At 39.5% G+C, this 18,863-nt stretch overlaps 1 protein-coding gene across 7 annotated transcripts in view; it reads right to left on the bottom strand.

The window, feature by feature from the left end:
- The window catches only part of RAPGEF2 (Rap guanine nucleotide exchange factor 2), a 251,319-nt gene that overhangs the window by 153,438 nt on the left and 79,018 nt on the right, over window positions 1–18,863 (bottom strand). For all 7 annotated transcript variants that reach the window (XM_084856366.1, XM_084856370.1, XM_084856368.1 and 4 more), the window contains exon 2: window positions 8,044–8,114. In XM_084856366.1, the coding sequence (XP_084712492.1) occupies window positions 8,044–8,114 (71 nt within the window). The remainder of the gene's footprint in view (window positions 1–8,043; window positions 8,115–18,863) is intronic.

Below are 18,863 nucleotides of genomic sequence, written 5' to 3'. Positions count from 1 at the left end.
AAATATGTAATGGCAACAGGTAAAAGCATCAGGGACTCACCGAATTTAAAAAATTGAACTAAGCAAGATGTTATGGAACATCTTTTGAACAGTGTCAGACTGGGAGCTCTAGATGACAACAGGGCTTCCAGGCAAGTGTCTAAATTGCCATCTAAAGTTAAAATGATTCTGTTCCAAGTGTCACTTTTCATGTTACTTGTTAACTCTCTCATTTCTGAAGATACATTATGTACATTTAGTTTTATCCCGCAGAACTCCTCATGTGGCATATTTATATTACAAGAAAAATGTACAATGTTCTCAAAATGCTTCAGATTGACTGCAGGGAGTACAGGGTCTAAATTTAAAACTGGGTGTTTTATTTGCATGATATAGATAACAATGAGACTCATTTAATGGCACACAAATAGTGACAGGTTTATGCAAAACTGGTCTGAAAACAGAAAGGGTAATTGGAGGACAGAAATAAAGAGATATGCCAGATATACTTAACAGGCCCTTATTCATATTTTATTGAAATAAATGCTTCCTCTCAAGTTCCAGGCAGACACTTACATTCCTTGGGGCTCTTCTACTGCAAAGAAAAGTCTTTCAAGTCACATGTGAGTTCCAAATCACATATTAGCACTGGAAAAGTTAATACATTTACTCACTATTCCAGGGCAGGCAAAGAACTCGCAGTCAAAAGATTTATCAGAAGATGAACAAGGAGGTTTGAGCTTTTGGGATTTGTGAGAGAAATTGAGGATTCCCCATTGTCACTTCTATCAGCAGCTATGGTTCTAAGAGCTAGTTTTATGCCACTAGACTTGCTTTGACTTCTCCTGTGAGTTGCACCTCATATGATCAGGAAATTAAAAATCTAAAGCAATAAGGTCATCAGGAAAAGAGGACAATCTGCTGCCTTCACGCCCATGAGGCATTTTTCAGATCTTAATAACCATGAGTGCAGAGTCGATTTGAGATCGCAAGGTACAAAAAAATTCAGAAACCAGGAGACAAATGAAAAAAAAAGGTTGAACTCATTGCTTTTCACCTCATATTTCACAAACTATATTTTTGTAAAACAAAAAATAAAAAATTCAGATTTTGTGAAAAAAAATTTAAAAGAGCCAACTCAGTGCTTTCATGCGTGAACACAGTATTTTCAGAATAATAAGCCTATAAAGTAGCTACCACATCCTCCTTTTGTACTTGCTGGATAGCTGTGAAACACCAGTTTAAAATATACTTATGAGGTAGCACACTGCCGTTGCCTAGCCCAATTCTGGAACATAAGGATAAAAAATGGATATTGTTAGTGCCATACATAAGGTACATATTGACTTGATTTGGTTACTTATTATAGTTGATTTTATATCCCTTAATAGGCAAAGCTACATAAAAGCTTGTACATTTTAATACAGGGAAAATAAAGTGAAACTATTGGGGCTAGGTTGGTGGTACCTGAATCCAGACTTGGAGAATTTGTTTCCCAACCCTAGGTCTCAGCTGCTGGAGTTGAATGCTAGTGCAAAAGGCATAATGTATCACTTTGTTAGCAAGGCAAAAGGCTAGTGCAGCTTTCCCTAACCTGGAGCCCTCCAAATGTTTTGGACTCCCATCAGCCTCAACCACCATGGCCAGTGAGGGCACCACGTTGACAAAGGCTGTGTTTGTGTACTTGTGTGTAAGTAAAAATAAAGAAAACAGGACATGATAAATACTGAGGCTTTACCGTGCTTGTTGACTGCAGAGGCCAATACTATACCTCCCTTATCCCTTTTGTGCCTAAAGAGCACACACATTTCCAGGTAGCTTGCATGGCTTAATGACAGGAATTTGTCTAGAGGTTTCCTGACTGAAGCCCCCAGAGTCTGACATCAACCAGCTTCACAGAACCATATGCTTAGAGCAGCGTAGTATACTTAACATTCTTTGTTAAAGGGGGAAAAAGACATACACAGAAAATTCTGAGGCCATTCATCTTCTTGCCTATGGGTTACTGTTACAGTCAGGGCCAGAAATATTGGAACAAGGATAACTGTTTTGGCACTTGACCTCTGTACACCACCACACTGAAGTTGAAAGGAAACACACCCACATGGGAATGATGTCAGGACTTTCGGCTGTAATTCAAGAGGTTTGACAAAAGTGGGGCACTAACCATTCAGGAAGGGCAGCCGGTGGCATACACCCCCCCCTCCATTGTTGGGAGCTCATAAGTAATGGAACGAATGGCTGACAAGCAGCTGCATGGCCAGGTGTGGCCTGTTTCCTGGGTACCCCAGGACCAATCAAGCAGAGAAAAGGCCTGGAGGTGGTTCTGAGTGTTACATTTGCATTTGGTAGCTGGTCACTGGAACTCCCAACATGAGGTCCAAAGAGGTGTCCATGCAAGTGAAGGAGGCCATCATTAGGCTGAGGAAACAACATATACCCATCAGAGAGATAGCAAAAACAGTGGTAGTGGCCAATACAACAGTTTGGAACATCCTGAAAAAGAAGGAATCAACTGGCAAGCTCAGCAACAGCAAAAAGGCCTGGAAGACCACGGAAGACAACTAAAGTGGATGACCACAGAATTCTGCTCATGGTGAAGAGGAACCCGTTCACAACATCTAGCCAGGTCAAGAACGCTCTTGGGGTGGTAAGCATGTCACTGTCAACATCTACAGTCAAGAGACGGCTTTATGAATGTAAATACAGAGGCTTCACAACAAGGTGCAAACCACTGGTAACGCTCAAGAACAGACAGGCCAGATTAGCCTTTGCCAGCAAACACCTAAAAAAGCCTGCCCAGTTCTGGAAGAAGATTCTTTGGACTGATGAAACCAAGATTAACTTGTACCAGAAGGATGGGAAGAGAAAGTATGGAGTAGGAAAGGAACAGCTCATGATCCAAAGCATACCACATCATCTGTCAAACATGGTGGAGGCAGTGTTATGGCATGGGCATGTATGGCTGCCAATGGAACCGTGTCACTGGTGTTTATTGATGACCTGACTGCTGATAAAAGCAGCAGGATGGATTCTGAAGTGTATAGGGCTATACTTTCTGCTCAGATTCAGCCGAATGCTGCCAAACTGATAGGACGCCGCTTCGTATTGCAGATGGGTAATGACCCAAAACATACAGCAAAAGCTACCCAAGAGTTTCTCAAGACAAAGAAGTGGGATGTTCTTCAATGGCCAAGTCAGCCACCTGATCTCAACCCAATAGAGCATGCTTCTCACTTACTGAAGACAAGACTGAAGGCAGAAAGACCCACAAACAAGCAGCAGCTGAAGGCAGCTGAAGTAAAGGCCTGGCAAAGCATCTCGAGGGAGGAAACTCAGCATTTGGTCACGTCCATGGGTTCCAGACTTCAGGCAGTCATTGACTGCAAAGGATTTTCATCCAGGTATTAAAGGCGATCCTTCAGTTTGAAATGATGTTGGTTTGTTCCATTACTTATGAGCCACCAACGATGGAGGTGTGTGTATGCCACTGGCTGTCCTTCCTGAATGGTTTGTTGTTGTTGTTCAGTCGTTCAGTCGTGTCCGACTCTTCGTGACCCCATGGACCATAGCACGCCAGGCCTTCCTGTCCTGCGCTCTCTCCCGGAGCGTGCTCAAGTTCATATTCATTGCATCCGTGATACTATCTAGCCATCTCATCCTCTGCCGTCCCCTTCTCCTTTTGCCTTCAGTCTTTCCCAGCATCAGGGTCTTTTCCAGGGAGTTTTCTCTTCGCATTAGGTGGCCAAAATATTGGAGCTTCAGCTTCATTATCTGTCCTTCCAATGAGCACTCAGGGTTGATTTCCTTTAGGATGGACTGATTTGACCTCCTTGCAGTCCAGGGGACTCGTAAGAGTCTTTTCCAGCACCACAGTTCGAAAGCATCAATTCTTCGGCGCTCAGCCTTCCTTATAGTCCAGCTCTCACAGCCATACATTACTACTGGGAAAACCATAGCTTTGATTAGACGGACCTTTGTCAGCAAGGTGATGTCTCTGCTTCTTACTATGCTGTCTAGGTTTGCCATAGCTTTCCTCCCAAGGAGCAAGCGTCTTTTAATTTCATGGCTACAGTCACCGTCTGTGGTGATCTTGGAGCCCAAGAAAGTAAAATCTGTCACTGCTTCCATTTCTTCCCCTTCTATATGCCAGGAAGTGATAGGGCCAGATGACATGATCTTAGTTTTTTTAATGTTGAGTTTCAAACCAGCTTTTGCACTCTCCTCTTTCACCCTCAACAAGAGGCTCTTGAGATCCTCTTCGCTTTCTGCCATTAGGGTGGTATCGTCTGCATATCGGAGGTTGTTGATAATTCTCCCAGCAATCTTAATTCCGACCTCTGATTCATCCAACCCGGCGTTTCTCATGATGTACTCTGCATATAAGTTAAATAAGCAGGGTGACAATATGCAGCCTTGTCGTACTCCTTTCCCAATTTTGAACCAATTGGTTGTTCCATGTCTGGTTCTTACTGTTGCTTCTTGACCCTCGTACAGGTTTCTCAGGAGACAGGTAAGGTGGTCTGGTACTCCCATCACTTTAAGAATTTGCCACAGTTTGTTGTGATCCACACAATCAAAGGCTTTAGCGTAGTCAATGAAGCAGAAATAGACGTTTTTCTGGAATTCTCTTGCTTTCTCCATGATGCAGCGAATGTTGGCGATTTGATCTCTAGTTCCTATGCCTCTTCGAAACCCAGCTTGTACTTCCGGTAGTTCTCGGTTCGCATACTGCTGAAGCCTAGCTTGTAGGATTTTGAGCATCACCTTGCTGGCATGTGAAATGAGCGCAATCGTGCGGTAGTTTGAACACTCTTTGGCGTTGCCCTTCTTTGGAATTGGAATGTAAACTGACCTTTTCCAGTCTTGTGGCCACTGTTGAGTGTTCCAGATTTGTTGGCATATTGAATGCAGCACTTTAACAGCATCATCTTTTAGGATTTTAAATAGCTCGGCTGGAAGACTGTCATCTCCGCTAGCTTTGTTGTTACTAATGCTTCCTAAGGCCCACTTGACTTCACTCTCGAGGATGTCCGGCTCAAGTTCAGTGACCGCACTATCATGGCTATCAGGGACATTCAGATCTTTCCTGTATAGTTCTTCTGTGTATTCTTGCCACCTCTTCTTAATCTCATCTGCTTCTGTTAGGTCCCTGCCTTCTTTGTCCTTTATCATGCCCGTCTTTGCACAAAACGTTCCCTTGAGATCTCCAATTTTCTTGAAGAGATCTCTAGTCTTTCCCATTCTGTTGTTTTCCTCGATTTCTTTGCATTGTTCATTTAAGAAGGCCTTCTTGGCTCTCCTTGCTATTCTCTGGAACTCTGCATTCAGTTGGGTATATCTTCCCCTTTCTCCCTTGCTTTTCGCTTCCCTTCTTTCGTGAGCTACTTGTAAAGCCTCATCAGACAGCCACTTGGCTTTCTTGCATTTCTTTTTCTTTGGGACGGATTTCGTTGCTGCCTCCTGAACAATGTTACGGACCTCCGTCCATAGTTCCCCACTTTTGTCCAACCCCTTGAATTACAGCTGAAAGTCCTGACTTCGCTCCCATCTGGGTGTGTTTCCTTTCAACTTCAATGTGGTGGTGTACAGAAGCCAAGTGCCAAAACAGTTATCCTTGTTCCAATATTTCTGGCCCTGACTGTATGTACTGACAAAGTAGAAGAAGGTGGCGATACTTCATCAAAACAGCAAGTCCCAGAAGCTGCCAGTAGCCAATTATTAGTGTAAGCAGTACTCTGTGGAAGAACGCATTCACCAGAGAGCAAAATCATTTCAACTCATGTCTGTAATCTGAAAGAATATATTGTGTTGGTCTGTACATGTTCTGAGAGACAGCAATGCAAGAGTAAATGCAAAGGAAAATTTCATTTACTGGGGCGGGGGGAGGATCAGAATCCCACTGTTGCGGCATATTTTCAATCTTGTTTTCAAGCTGTCTGTAATGGTAAGATACACCAAGACAGAGATGGGAAACATGCTGTTTCAATATTCATTATTATAATGACTAAATACATTTTTAAAGACAGCAGTAAAATATGTCTTCTCTTAAAGGTGGCATTTGAGATTTTTACACGTATTTAACAGAGTTTATTTAAAGATGCTATCACATGAATGAAATTAAAAGAATTCTAGAAGTGCTTAACAGATTCTATTCCCACTAGTTCCAGCCTCAATAGAATGGCCTAATTACAACTTTAAACACTTTAACTATAACCTACATTCAGGTAAGCTATTTTCATTTCATTTCAGAAGAGCTCAATTCTCATCATACATTTGTTCCAGTTAAATGTAAGACTGTAATAGTGTTTTCACCCATGATGGAGAATGAAAGACCCACCACCAGCTGCCATCTGAATCCTGATTTTTGCCCAACTTCCCTAAAGAAATTGTCACAGCCAAGTGTAGAGTTTTCAGAAGTCACACTCAGCATTTCAGAACTGTAATTACGAAATTGCAGTTGTCGCAATACAATGTGGTGAACAATTTGACACAAACATTTTCTCCTCCTGCATCTCCCCCCTCCCCCCCAATAGCATAGCTTGCTCACAACTATATTTGTGCATGTAATTGGGAAATGGTATTCAGGTAGTTCTAGATGGGGTTGCACTCCATTCTAAAGGAGCAGGTTCACAGCTTGGAGGTTCTCTTGGATCCAGCATTTTCACTTGAGGCTCAGGCAACATCAATGGCACAGAGTACCTGTTAATAGCTATGGTTTGCCAGCTGCACTCTCTCCTAGGCAGGTGTAGTCTAGCCACAATTATGTGTTCTCTGCTAACCTCTGAATTCAGTGACTGCAATGTGGGACTGCATTTGAAAATGGTTTGGAAGCTAAAATTGGTCCAGAATACAGATGCAAGGATTTTAACTGGGACAGCTCTTTTAGACCATATCTCTTCACTTTTAAATGAGCTTCTTTCACAGGCTTCCTGTTCACCTCCAAGCCCAAGGTGAAGTGCATGTACTAACTCTGAAATTGCAAACTGCTTGGAACCCAGGCATTTTAAGGAGTGCCTTCTCCCATATTAACCTGCCTAGGCTCTAAGACAATCTACCAATGCCTTTCTCCAAGTGCCTGTAAAAAGTAATGCAGGTTGCAACTAGAGAGGCAGCTTTTTCAGCTGCAGATCCCTGGTCATGGAAAATCTTTCCCAAGGAGGCTCACCTAGCACCAATGCTACTTTCTTATGGACACCAGGTTTAAAACCTCCTAATTCACCCAGGCTTTTAAACCGGAGTGTTTTTAGCTACTAGTTTATTTTCATTGTAGCTGCTTTTTCTTATATTTTGTATTTCTTTTTCATTAAAAATGGTTGTAAGCAACTCTGAATTACATTATAAAGAAAGTGAAACATAACATTTTAAAATTATCTCCTACCTTAAATATTTCCTTTATTAATTAGCATTCTTATGAAACACTGAAATAAACTTTGTGGTCAACACTTTTCACTACTCTCTGAAAACTGGCTAATAATTAACAGCAGCTATGCAGGGGTGCATCAATACAAGGGTTCAATTTGGTTCAAAGTAACCGTTCATGAGACTAATGGATATGGCACTGCCTTAAGGTATTCTTCATCTTAAATTTGTGAACTCTTGCTTTACATTTCCACTATTCTGGCCTTATCCACTGGCCAGGGAACCAAGCGGCTGCACCCTCTGCCTCTCAGGAAGAACGTCATGGCAATGGGGAGACCAACCTGGCCCCACACATGGACCAGAAAAGGAGCCGCTCCAGGGACCTAGCTTCACCCTTCCTTTCCAGAACGAACACTTATTCAAACTGAGACCAGTCTGACCCATCCATTAACCAGAGAAGGAGCTGCTCCTCCAGTGCTCTCCATTCTTTTTTCCTTTTTTATCATGTCTATCCCTATGGGCAGGGACTATCTAATCTTTCAATATCTGTAAGTCCTCTGAAAATTTTATGTGCTTTGTAATTACTGTTGCTGCTGTGGTTGTTATTAACAACAGGAAGTGTAGTACTTTTAAGTACCAATACAGCATTAAAAAAAAAATCCAGCACCTTGTAACAGTATTCTTAGGCCTTAAGCAACTTACCTGAGCTGGTGTTCTCTTAAATTAGACAAAGCTTCCATTCCATGTAAATAAGAATATACTATCTCCAGATCCTACAAAAAGAGAAAGCAATTATTAAACGTTTTTGATCAACTCAAGTCACCTGAAATAGTAATTATTAAAGTACGGGGGGGGGGGGAGGGGCTATATGTATATTATATTAATATACACAGCCTCTCATAAGAAACTGAGAATTATTCTTATATGCATACAAGAGTTGAAGACCAAAAGGTTGCTATACAGGACAAGTGAACTGATTGTATTAAGAGAGTATTATTGAAACTTTGGGAGAATTTCTCAATTCCACAAGACTCGATTTTCTTGAAGACATTTTTCTCCCTTGGGCATAATTTAAGTGCCTATCAAGGATATTTCTAACCGAAGGATTTTATTGCCTACAAATTCCCCTCCTCCTCCCACATCCTATCACAAATCTAAAATATATGTTGCAAGCTATAATGTTCCTATAAATTATGGCTGAAACACCCATACACACACAAACACACACACTCCAACAGCCCATTTAGTATAGGTCAATGCCCAAATAAAATACACTGGAATTAAGTTAAAGGGAGGGTTCCACTATATTGAAGGCAGATAACTTTAGAAAAGTGACATTTATGTAAGTAAATCAAAAGTAGCATTAATTTCTCAAGTATTTTTTTTTCTATTGGCAGGCTAAAAGACAAAAACAAATTAATACCAAACTGTTTAGAATTCATAAACATGTGAGGCTGTATCAATTACTGACAAGAAAAACGGAAGTGAAAAACTCCTGTGTACTTTGTAGAATTTTAAAACTTGTGAATAAGACCAAGCCAAGCCACCATAATAAAATGGAGAACTGATTTAAAACAATATGCCAAATTTGGAATAACGATCTAGAACTAGCACCAGCAGATCTAACCAGCTATCTCTGCCATCAATTTTCAAATGTTTTCCACCTCCAAGGAATACCTCAAAGCCTTCTGTTCTAGCATTCCTTAACATCTGCCTGCCTCTCTCAAATTATGCCAAGAATAATTGGTATGGCACTACTCTATTTATGAACTAAACCTGTAAACAGAAGTTCTTAAAATTCCCACAGATGGCATCTATGATGAAAGTAAGGTTCTACCATTTAACACTTTGGACTATTGCGTTGAAATTTTACTACATTATGGCCATATGCTTTAGAATGATATGGTGTACACATGGAACAAAAAGTAAGGCCATCAATGTCAAAATATTAAGGAAGGAAGGAAGTATCAAACTTTTCTAAAATGGGACTGGCAGTACCTAAAGCAGCCTTCCTCAACCTGGTGCCGTCCAGATGTGTTGGACTACAACTTCCGGCATTCCTGACAATTAGCCATTCTGTCTGGGGCTGATGGGAGTTGAAGTCCAAAACATCTGGATGACACCAGGTTAGGGAATATGGATATTAGATATCAAAGCAAAAAGGTAAAGGTAAAGGTGTCCCCAACCAGTCATGTCCAACTCTAGGGTGTGGTGCTCATCTCCATTTCTAAGCCAAAGAGCCAGCACTGTCCAAAGACGCTTCCGTGGTCATGTGGCTGGCATGACTGAACACCGAGGTGCACGAAACGCTGTTACCTTTCCCGCCAAAGTGGTACCTATTTATCTACTTGCAATTTCTTGCTTTCGAACTGCTAGGTTGGCAGAAGCTGGGACTGAAGATGGGAGCTCACTCCGTCACGCAGCACTCGGGTCTCGAACTGCTGTCCTGCCGACCTTCCAGTCTGCAGTTCAGCATCTTAACCACTAAGCCACCGCAGCCCCACAGATATCAAAGCACCATGTACCAAATCCCTAAAAACACTAGGACACAGAGTAGTGGGGTAGTAACTGCAAACTAATTAAAAAAAATACTTCAAATGTAGAAAATAATAGACAACGGTCCTAGAAATATTATAGCAACTTCATTTAAAATTTCCACTGAGCAACGTTCATTTTAAAGGAAAATGTATAAGGAAACTGAAGTAATTGCTGGAATCTCAACAGTAGAAACAGTTCACATTTGTATAACTAAGTATAATATACAAGGGCTTGGGTCTAAAGAAATCTGTGTATGTGCAACTGGGATTGTGGTCAATTTTATCAGCTGGCAACAGTTGGCTTACACACACACCTCAATGTACTGTTCAGGAGCCCCCAAACTTTGGAAGCGTTTATGGGGGGGTGGTGCTACCTGGAACTAGAAGCTAGTAGTTTTGTTGTTGTTGTTTGTTAACAAAAGAAGAAAACTGATCCTGCAAGCCTAATGTCTGCCTATCCCTGGAGTCATACACCTAGTACCAACTATTCAGCCATTAGCACTTCAAATCTGGCAGGATTAGTAACTAGCTGAAGTATCAAGGACAGGAAAGATTGGGACATTTCTTAATTAAGCAGGAAGGGACAGGAGGAAAGTAAGCTACATCCTACATCTGTTTGGGGTATGTGCAGACCTGGGAATAAAGAAGAAAAGTACATCCCCAGGCATAGGAATCCTATGACAATAGATCAAAACTGTGTGAACATTTTTCAAGCTGCTGCATAATCTGAGCTCCTGTCATTTGTTGTCAGGCAATCTATTCCATAAACAGTTGCTTTAAAGAGGGTGTGAATTCCTGAAAAGCTATTCCACCAAGTACTAAGATCAGAGCTTCTTTTAGGAAATAGCTCCCCCTGCCATTCACAGGCAACAAAGAAAGAAGTTTAGAAGTACACAAAGTCCTTTCTGTAATACTACAGCACTATGAGAGTTTCCAGAGGGATCACTGTGTTAGCTTGTTGCTATAAAAACAACAAGTCTTGCGGCCCCTTAAAGACTAACAAATAAGTATTCATGGTCTAGTGTGAAAGGGGCTCTAGCCCATGAAAGCTTATGCCATAATAAATGTGTTAACCTTTAAGATGCCACAAGAGTCTTTAGCACAGTAAAAAAAAAAATTACAGAGCTAAGCATGCACATCTCACTTTTTATTTATGACTTATTTAAGCTGCTTCTATACTGCCTAACATCCCAGGATTTCCAAGCAGTTTACATAAAAACACATACAATACAATATAAAAACTAATATAAAACAGAATAAAACCAATAAAAACCTTACATTACAACAAAGTAGTAAAACAGAGCAGTGTCATGACTTATTACAAGTTAGGGAAAGCCTGAGAGAACAAATGCATTTTCAAGAGGCATTTGAAGTTGAACACAGTTTCTGCCCCTCGAATCACATGAGGGAGAGCGTTATGTACAATACAATGTTGAAAACCTATTACAATTTGAATATTCTCTTCTTAAACCAGCAGGCAACCATTAGAACAATGGCCTACTCAGGCCGTACACATCAACATTAATTCTGGTACAAAACTCACTTATGTGAGTATTACAATACACAGACAACTTGAGTGCCATTTTTCTTGGTGGTATACAAATCAAATCAATCAATCAATAAAATGTTCTTAAGCACCTGTACCTATGTGTTTTGGACTATATATACAGATGGAACAATGCACATATCACTGAACAGGGTCAGGAATACACTTTTCCATTGGGCTAGAGACACATACAAGGGGAAGTTGGATATACATGACTAATCATCTTCTAACTTGCAAGTGTGAAAATGACGAAGTAGGGACATTTGCAGAGGCAAAATCTCACCAAACCGTAATACTGAAGTGAATGGTACAGACAGCCATTGGACTTTGATCACCACAGATATGCATGTCCATGACAAACAAGGTGGCAACTGCTCTGACACTGGTGCAGGTAACTGCTATTGCCTGCAAGCCGTAGACATTGATATACTAATGGAGATCAGTACAGAAAGTCTAACGATCAAACACTGCTAGTGCTGTTCAATTATTCTTGTGTGCATGAACCATATGCCTTAAAATGTAAAACTTCTTGGAAGGTACTATGAACCAACCTCAATAAAATATTAAGGAACAGCAAGTATGTTTGTACTATCTCAGATTGTTCATAAGTAGAAAGGAAAATGAAATCTGAATCCTTCATTGTATAACAGAAGGAAATAAAACATTAAGATTTTTACATCACATTTTATTGAGAATTTTTATAGCATTAATAATCTAGTTCTATTCTTGTCAGCTTTTTTTCCTTTGAAAAAGCATAAAAAGATTAAACAAAAATAGTGTTAGGATCATCATGATATTGAAGTTTTGCTAATGCACATAGAAGCTTGCTACTAAAAGTGTTCCAAAGTGGAAATACAAAAATAAGAACTGGACAAGATCCTAATTTGTGGTCAGGATTGCCAGGTAATAAAATCCAGAGACTATGACATGATTCACACATAGCACTAACCCACTGTATATTTAACCCATGATTAACACATGCTTTGTTGTCCTACCCAGGATTTGTCTGGCAGATAGTTGTTTGTTTAGTCAATCTATGAGGTCTTTGTTTCCCTCTTTCTTCCCCCATGCCTTCTCTGTATCCCGAATACCTTTGTGGTATTGTAGTACTGGGATGTAGAGCACCTGGGTTTTTGTTTTGTTTTTACCACTCTTGACTGCCACCTCTGTACCTCGTATAATAATCCATGAACAACCCACAGTACTGGTTTCACACATAATGACAACCCATGGTTTAAAAACCCAGAGCTCACAACCCAACAACAAAATGTGGGTTCTCTTTCTGGATTGTTTGTGGTTAACAAGCAATGGCTTGTTAGCGTGGTTGGGTTTAAACATCACAACGTCCCAGAATTCAATAACCCACAGGTTAAATAAACCATGGGTTAGCGTTATGTGCAAACCAGGTATAAGCCTTAAAGTTACTATGCAATCTACAAAATAGAAGATGATTTTAGTTACAGGATACTACTATACTTTCAGTATTCCTGACAGAAATGTAAACAGAACTTCAATTTCCACAAGGTGGCAGTCTGAACTATCTTTAGCTTTTGGAAGATTGATAAAAACCAATTTGAATTCCAGTAAACAAGATTGATTGTTAATAAAGTGAACATAATTACTTTGTATAGTTACCTTTACCTGACAGAGACTTGTTGCCAATGTTAGTTGAATTGCTCATATAATTTTTTTCTTATATGGAAATAATTAAAAAGGGTCATATAAATGTTTTATGGGTGTTGGAAATACTCTCCCCATGATCTGGAATATATTGTACATCTGTATTACACCTGACATTGTGCAGCCTGTGGAGACTGTAGTCAATTATTTGTGTATTTTTTGCTGTGTTTGTATATGTTACTGAAATGAATATGTTTATGGAACTGTTTTGAAATATTGCAGTTATAGTATGTGTTACTTCACCATTTTCTTGTTTTTGCTTAAATGTTTTATTGATGAAGTATTACATTTGTTGATCCTGAAAGGCTACGAAATGAATTATTACTGAAGGGGGGGGCAAATGGGATACATTTTATATATATTTAATACCTATAAATCGAACTCCCAGTATAACTACTACTTGATATTTCATGGTTGTTATTAAATACATTATGACTAGGTTTGCCTGCAATGCTGACATTATATTTTTATAGATTGATATTTTTTATCATTGTTCTTTAGTTCATTGTAAACCAACTTCTGCACAACGTTATTTTTGGAAAGGTAGTATACAAATAAATGTCAAGAATTTATCTCTTTCAAGCACACAAATTAATATAATTGTTATTGGTGTGAATTGTGTCAATACTTGACTTTTGATAACAACGATCTTTATTTACACACTGACACACACTTTTGTATACGTACACACATTCAGTTACTATAAACCAGAAATATACCTTTGAACACTCTACAAACAGAACTTAATAAGGAAGCCCAAGATACTTCACTGCAAGTTTTCCAGCCCCAAACACATAACAAAAATATAAAAATGAGATAATTCTGCTGGGAATAGCATTTAATTCCTTCAAGATAAAAAAAATGAATTTAAGTTTTAACTGACAAATACAAACAGATACAGTCTGCACTGAAACAAATGTTTCAGGGCTAACTATATAACAATAGTTAACTGACAGTGAACTTAAAGAAATTGGTTCAACCAAATACAAGCGACCAATTTCTCAGTTTAGGGAATAATGGTCAGTTATCTTGAGAGATGGATGTGCCGTCTCTTATAGTTCATGCACTCCTGCGATCAAGAATTGGATTTCTACAATCATTACCTAAGCTCAGTATAAGTACACTGTCTGACGTTATCCTCCAAAGACAAAACAATCCTGTGAGGCAAATTCAGCTGAGACACAGCAACTTGTCCGAGTTCGCTCAGAATTTCATAGCTGACTCTTGACTTTTCACCTAGTGCAGTATCTAAAATTAACGCCCAGTTTTGGGAACCACCATATTACTTCTGTTCTTTGCCTCACAAAGAACATATATTCCTTTTGGTTCTGACTACTAGATTTTTTTTTAAATGGGAAATCAGTCATTATAGCTTGTTTATCCCAGTAGCCCTTTTTGCAACCTGAACTATGTTTAGCACTTAACAAAGGCTAATCTAATTATTTTTGAACAACTCCTCCTGCACTTCATTTTAAGATTACAATAATTTGCAAACGTCAATGTCATGTCCAATTTTCGCTCCCCCTCATTTTGCTTAACATCCAGCCCAATTAAGAGTTCTGGAGAACTCAAAGCTTGCTCATTATTTTGTGAGATTTTGGTTCCTAATAAAAGTATTGCCTTACTGTTCATTTTGGACATTTTCTAATGGGCAACCAGCTACTTATGGCTTCAAGCTTTCTTTCCAACATCCAGCCCTAACACTTTATCCAAAGTACCAAGACTCCCACCCAATAGAGAGACCCTCAACTAGAGATCCCTAGACTCCTCAAAGAGCTATAATTTCCAAGGTAGCTTTGGCAAGTCATGATAATTGAACAGATAAAGCTTTTGCCCTCAGTTAGATCCTGAGTTTAGTAAAAGATGTGGAATATGCTTTAAGATTGGTCTGTCAATTTTTGACACTGAAGTACAGAAAGCCAGAATGCCTTGCCAATCTGTGATGCTGCAATGCGTTCAAAGCTGATGTAAAATGAGAATGAGCTAACTTACTGTTATGGAAGAGCTTACAGGTTTCTCCTTGTGTAATTAATACCTAAAAAAAAAAAAAGCTGTTCAAAAAACTTCAAGCGCCAAGGGGAGTGTTTCCCAACCAATTCACCACAGATGAAAAATGCACTCCTTCAGGCAGCTGTGCATAATCTGATTTCTTAGCAGAGAGCTCATAGTGCTTTGCAATACAAACATGCCTCTATAGCAGACAAAGCTACATTCCACAATACATTCATGGAATATATCAGCCATCAACATGACAAAAAATTATACAGAAGGGATTTTTACTGACACATGTGAATTTATTTGCTTCCCCTGTAGCAATTTTCACCATGGCACTGATTTGCAGGTGTACTAATATGAGAAGTTCACAATATACAAAAGCCAAAGACAACAGTAAGATGTAGCAACACAAAACCAGTACCAAATACTGAGCTACATAAAAGAAATAAAATGTTTGGAGGCATGGAGGAGAGAGAACAGATTTGGTGAGTAGTCCAAAACTTTTGTTAGCTGAATTACTTCATACCTAAACATCAGGCTCCTAAATTTTATGACACTTCTTTCAACTACGCTAGAAGAAAAAAGACCCTCTTGGGCACCATGAAATACTGCCCGTCAGACCTGGATTCTCCTGCCTCACAATAATTCTGTAATAGCTCCAGCTATAAGTGATACTGCCCAAGAACTACCATTGAGAGAGTATTCCAGTAAAGAAGTGTGTGTTTTTGGAGAACTGTGGCAAGGTTATATGCATTAGTCACCAAAACATAGATCTGATAAATTTGTAAATTAGTTGTAACATCGGGATTACTTCAAGCACAGAATGAAAACACATTTTGGGATTCAATATGCTTTGTGTCATTGTCATTCTTCTTGAATCCAGTGATAGGCTTCTCCAAACATGACATTTTATTTAACTTTGGCATCAACTGTGAAACATTTGCAGCTGGTCTATTTCAAATATCTGTCACAAAAGGTAGTAGAGATCTTTTTGGAGATTATATAAAATCCCAACATTATAGTGAGCAAACATGACAATTCAGCACATTTTTCATCTTTCCATTTTACTGAAGCTGCATTTATTAAGAAATGTATCCACTTTAGATGCAATCCTATATACATTTACCTGAAAGTGAACACCACTGATGACCAGTGGGACTTACTTCCAAAAGGACATTCATAGGATTATACCGGTAAAGTAATTTTATGCACAACCATTACAATACATCCCTCTCTTTTTTAAAGGAATACAATGGAGTGGAATAGTTTTTTATTGACTTGATAGGTTAAGAATTTATTTATGCATGGTAGCATTATTTGACTCAGATGCAAACTCAAGAGCTGCTTTCATGGCAACCTTTGATGTCTCAAAGGGAATCAGGGCAGCTGATCCTCTTGAAAATATTTTACAAAATATTGAAAATATTTTACAAATATACTTGTAAAGTATATTTACAAGTAAAAGACCTGTTCAACTGTTATGGAATAAAAAATATTTTAGATCTCAGACAGACATGCAGCTTTTGAAGGTACATCTTTCTAGCCAGGTGCAAAGACCCTGATTGTACCTGTTTTTAAGAGATGCTCAAAGCCACTGGGCATTTTTTAATTAGCAATGATTGCTCTAGACCTTAGCATCAAAAATTGCATCTCAGTATAGAAACCCCAATTCCCATATGATTATAATCACAGAATTGGGGTAGTTATTGTATTTCAATGTGTGTAAGCAATTTCATTATATGAATTATGGTATAGGTATGTGACATAGTTCCACCAGTCACAGCATGCAATTGCTGCTATCACAGGATTGATCTTGTGAGCCAAGAGCCTGAACAGGGTTTACAAACAATACTTAATCTTAAACACACAGATTTCTGGTTTTAAGACATATTTATAACCTTAAGCTCAAGATCTTGAATTCAAACAGATTTCTCACAACCTCAAAAAGGCTCCATTTATCTTTTAGAGTCAACATGCTTACTCTGCTCTTCAAGATGTTTCCATGGTCCTATTCTGGCATGCAGCTTGAAACAGAAGTAAGATGCATGGAACTATGCATGATGGCCCCGTCCCTCCATGCACCAGCCCTACTCCCTCAGTCCCTGACCTCCCCATGTTGAGCAGGGAGGTATGATGAGGGTCTCTACTCATGTTCAAGCCAACAGGAGTAGAGACCCTCTTCAGATGTCCGGGACAAAGGGGGTGGAACCTGGCATACACAGGGACATAACCTAAGAAGAGCCATGATGGATCAGACTAAAGTATTATCTTGCCCGTAAGAAGCTCACAAGCAGGATATGAGAGCAACAGCACCCTACAGCTAGTGTTCCCCAGCAACTGGTATACAGAGGCACACATCCTCTGATACCCAACATATATACAGCCATCATGAGTATTACCCACTGATAGCCTTATTCTCCAAGAATTTGTCTAATCCCCCTTTAAAGCCATCTAAGTTGGTGGCTATCACTACATCTTGTGGTAGTGAATTCCACAGTTTTAACTACATGCTGTGTGAAATACTTCTTTTTATCTGAATCTCCCACCAATCAGCTTCATTGGATGAACCCCAGGTTCCAGGAGTGGTAAAGAAGGGGAAAACATGTCCGTATTAAATTTCTCCACACCATGCTTAATTTTATACACTTCTGTCATCTCTCCCCTTACTTGCCGTTTTTCTAAGCTGAACAGTCCCATACATTGTTAACTTTTATTCATTGGGGAGTTGCTCCATTGCATTGATCATTTTGGCTGCCCTGTTCTGCACCTTTTCCAGATTTACAATATCTTTCTTGAGATGTAGTGACCAGAAAGGTACACAGTATTCCAAGTGTGGTGGTAGCATAGATGTCTGCATTATGATATTGGAAGTTTTATTTTCAATTTCTTTTCAACTATGTCCAACATGCAATTTGCCTTTTTCACAGCAGCCACACACTGGGTTGACATTTCCATCAAGCTGTCTACCACAACCCCAAGGTCTCTTTCTTGGTCAGTCTCCGTCAGCTCAGACATAGGGGACAGGTCAAGCATGTGCAGCTCCATGAGTTACTTGTGTTTGTATATTTTGTTCAGGCTGAACATCTAAACAAGGCTCCTGATTTGGGACACCAGAAAAGAGAGGAGGGGGTTACAGCCTTTTCTAAAGGCTATGAAAAGGATTAAGGAATCAGCAAGTACTATGAGCTCTCTGTCAAGAAACCACAGATAATGTAATAGGAAACACAACTGCTTCAGATTCTGCTGAATTTACATAAATTATTGATAGGGTTCTATAAACACCTGTTGCAATTAAAAATCAGTGTAGATTCTTTTGGTTTAGCATGGGATAAATGGCCATCAGGCACAGGGTCATGATTTGATGATGCTTCAGAATTTTTAAGGACTATGTGTGCACATTATATTTTACCACTTTCTGTATTTATCTTTGCTAGCTGCAAGGATATGTCTGATACAAACAAAAGAAATCTTTGCCCCCCAAATGCACCAGGCATCTTACAGGACTGCTCATGGGTACACACCCATGTATGCAATTTTATTAGTATGTATTATCACAGCCACACAACCACATGCACACTGGTATGTGTGCATGGCTGTGTGTAGCTGTGATATGTTCTAATAAAGTATGTATTCTCACAGAACCCCTTCATGGATCACTGCCTTGTTGTGGCGAAGGGGCTTGCGTAACTCAGTGAAGCCATAAGCTATGCCGTGCAGGGCCACCCAAGACGGACAGGTCATGGCAGAGAGTTCTGACAAAATGT

This window comes from Heloderma suspectum, chromosome 5, assembly GCF_057233095.1.
Source record: "Heloderma suspectum isolate Gila_16-S chromosome 5, 16-S_ref, whole genome shotgun sequence".
NCBI lineage: Eukaryota > Metazoa > Chordata > Lepidosauria > Squamata > Helodermatidae > Heloderma > Heloderma suspectum.
This window is presented reverse-complemented; position numbering and strand designations above follow the sequence as displayed.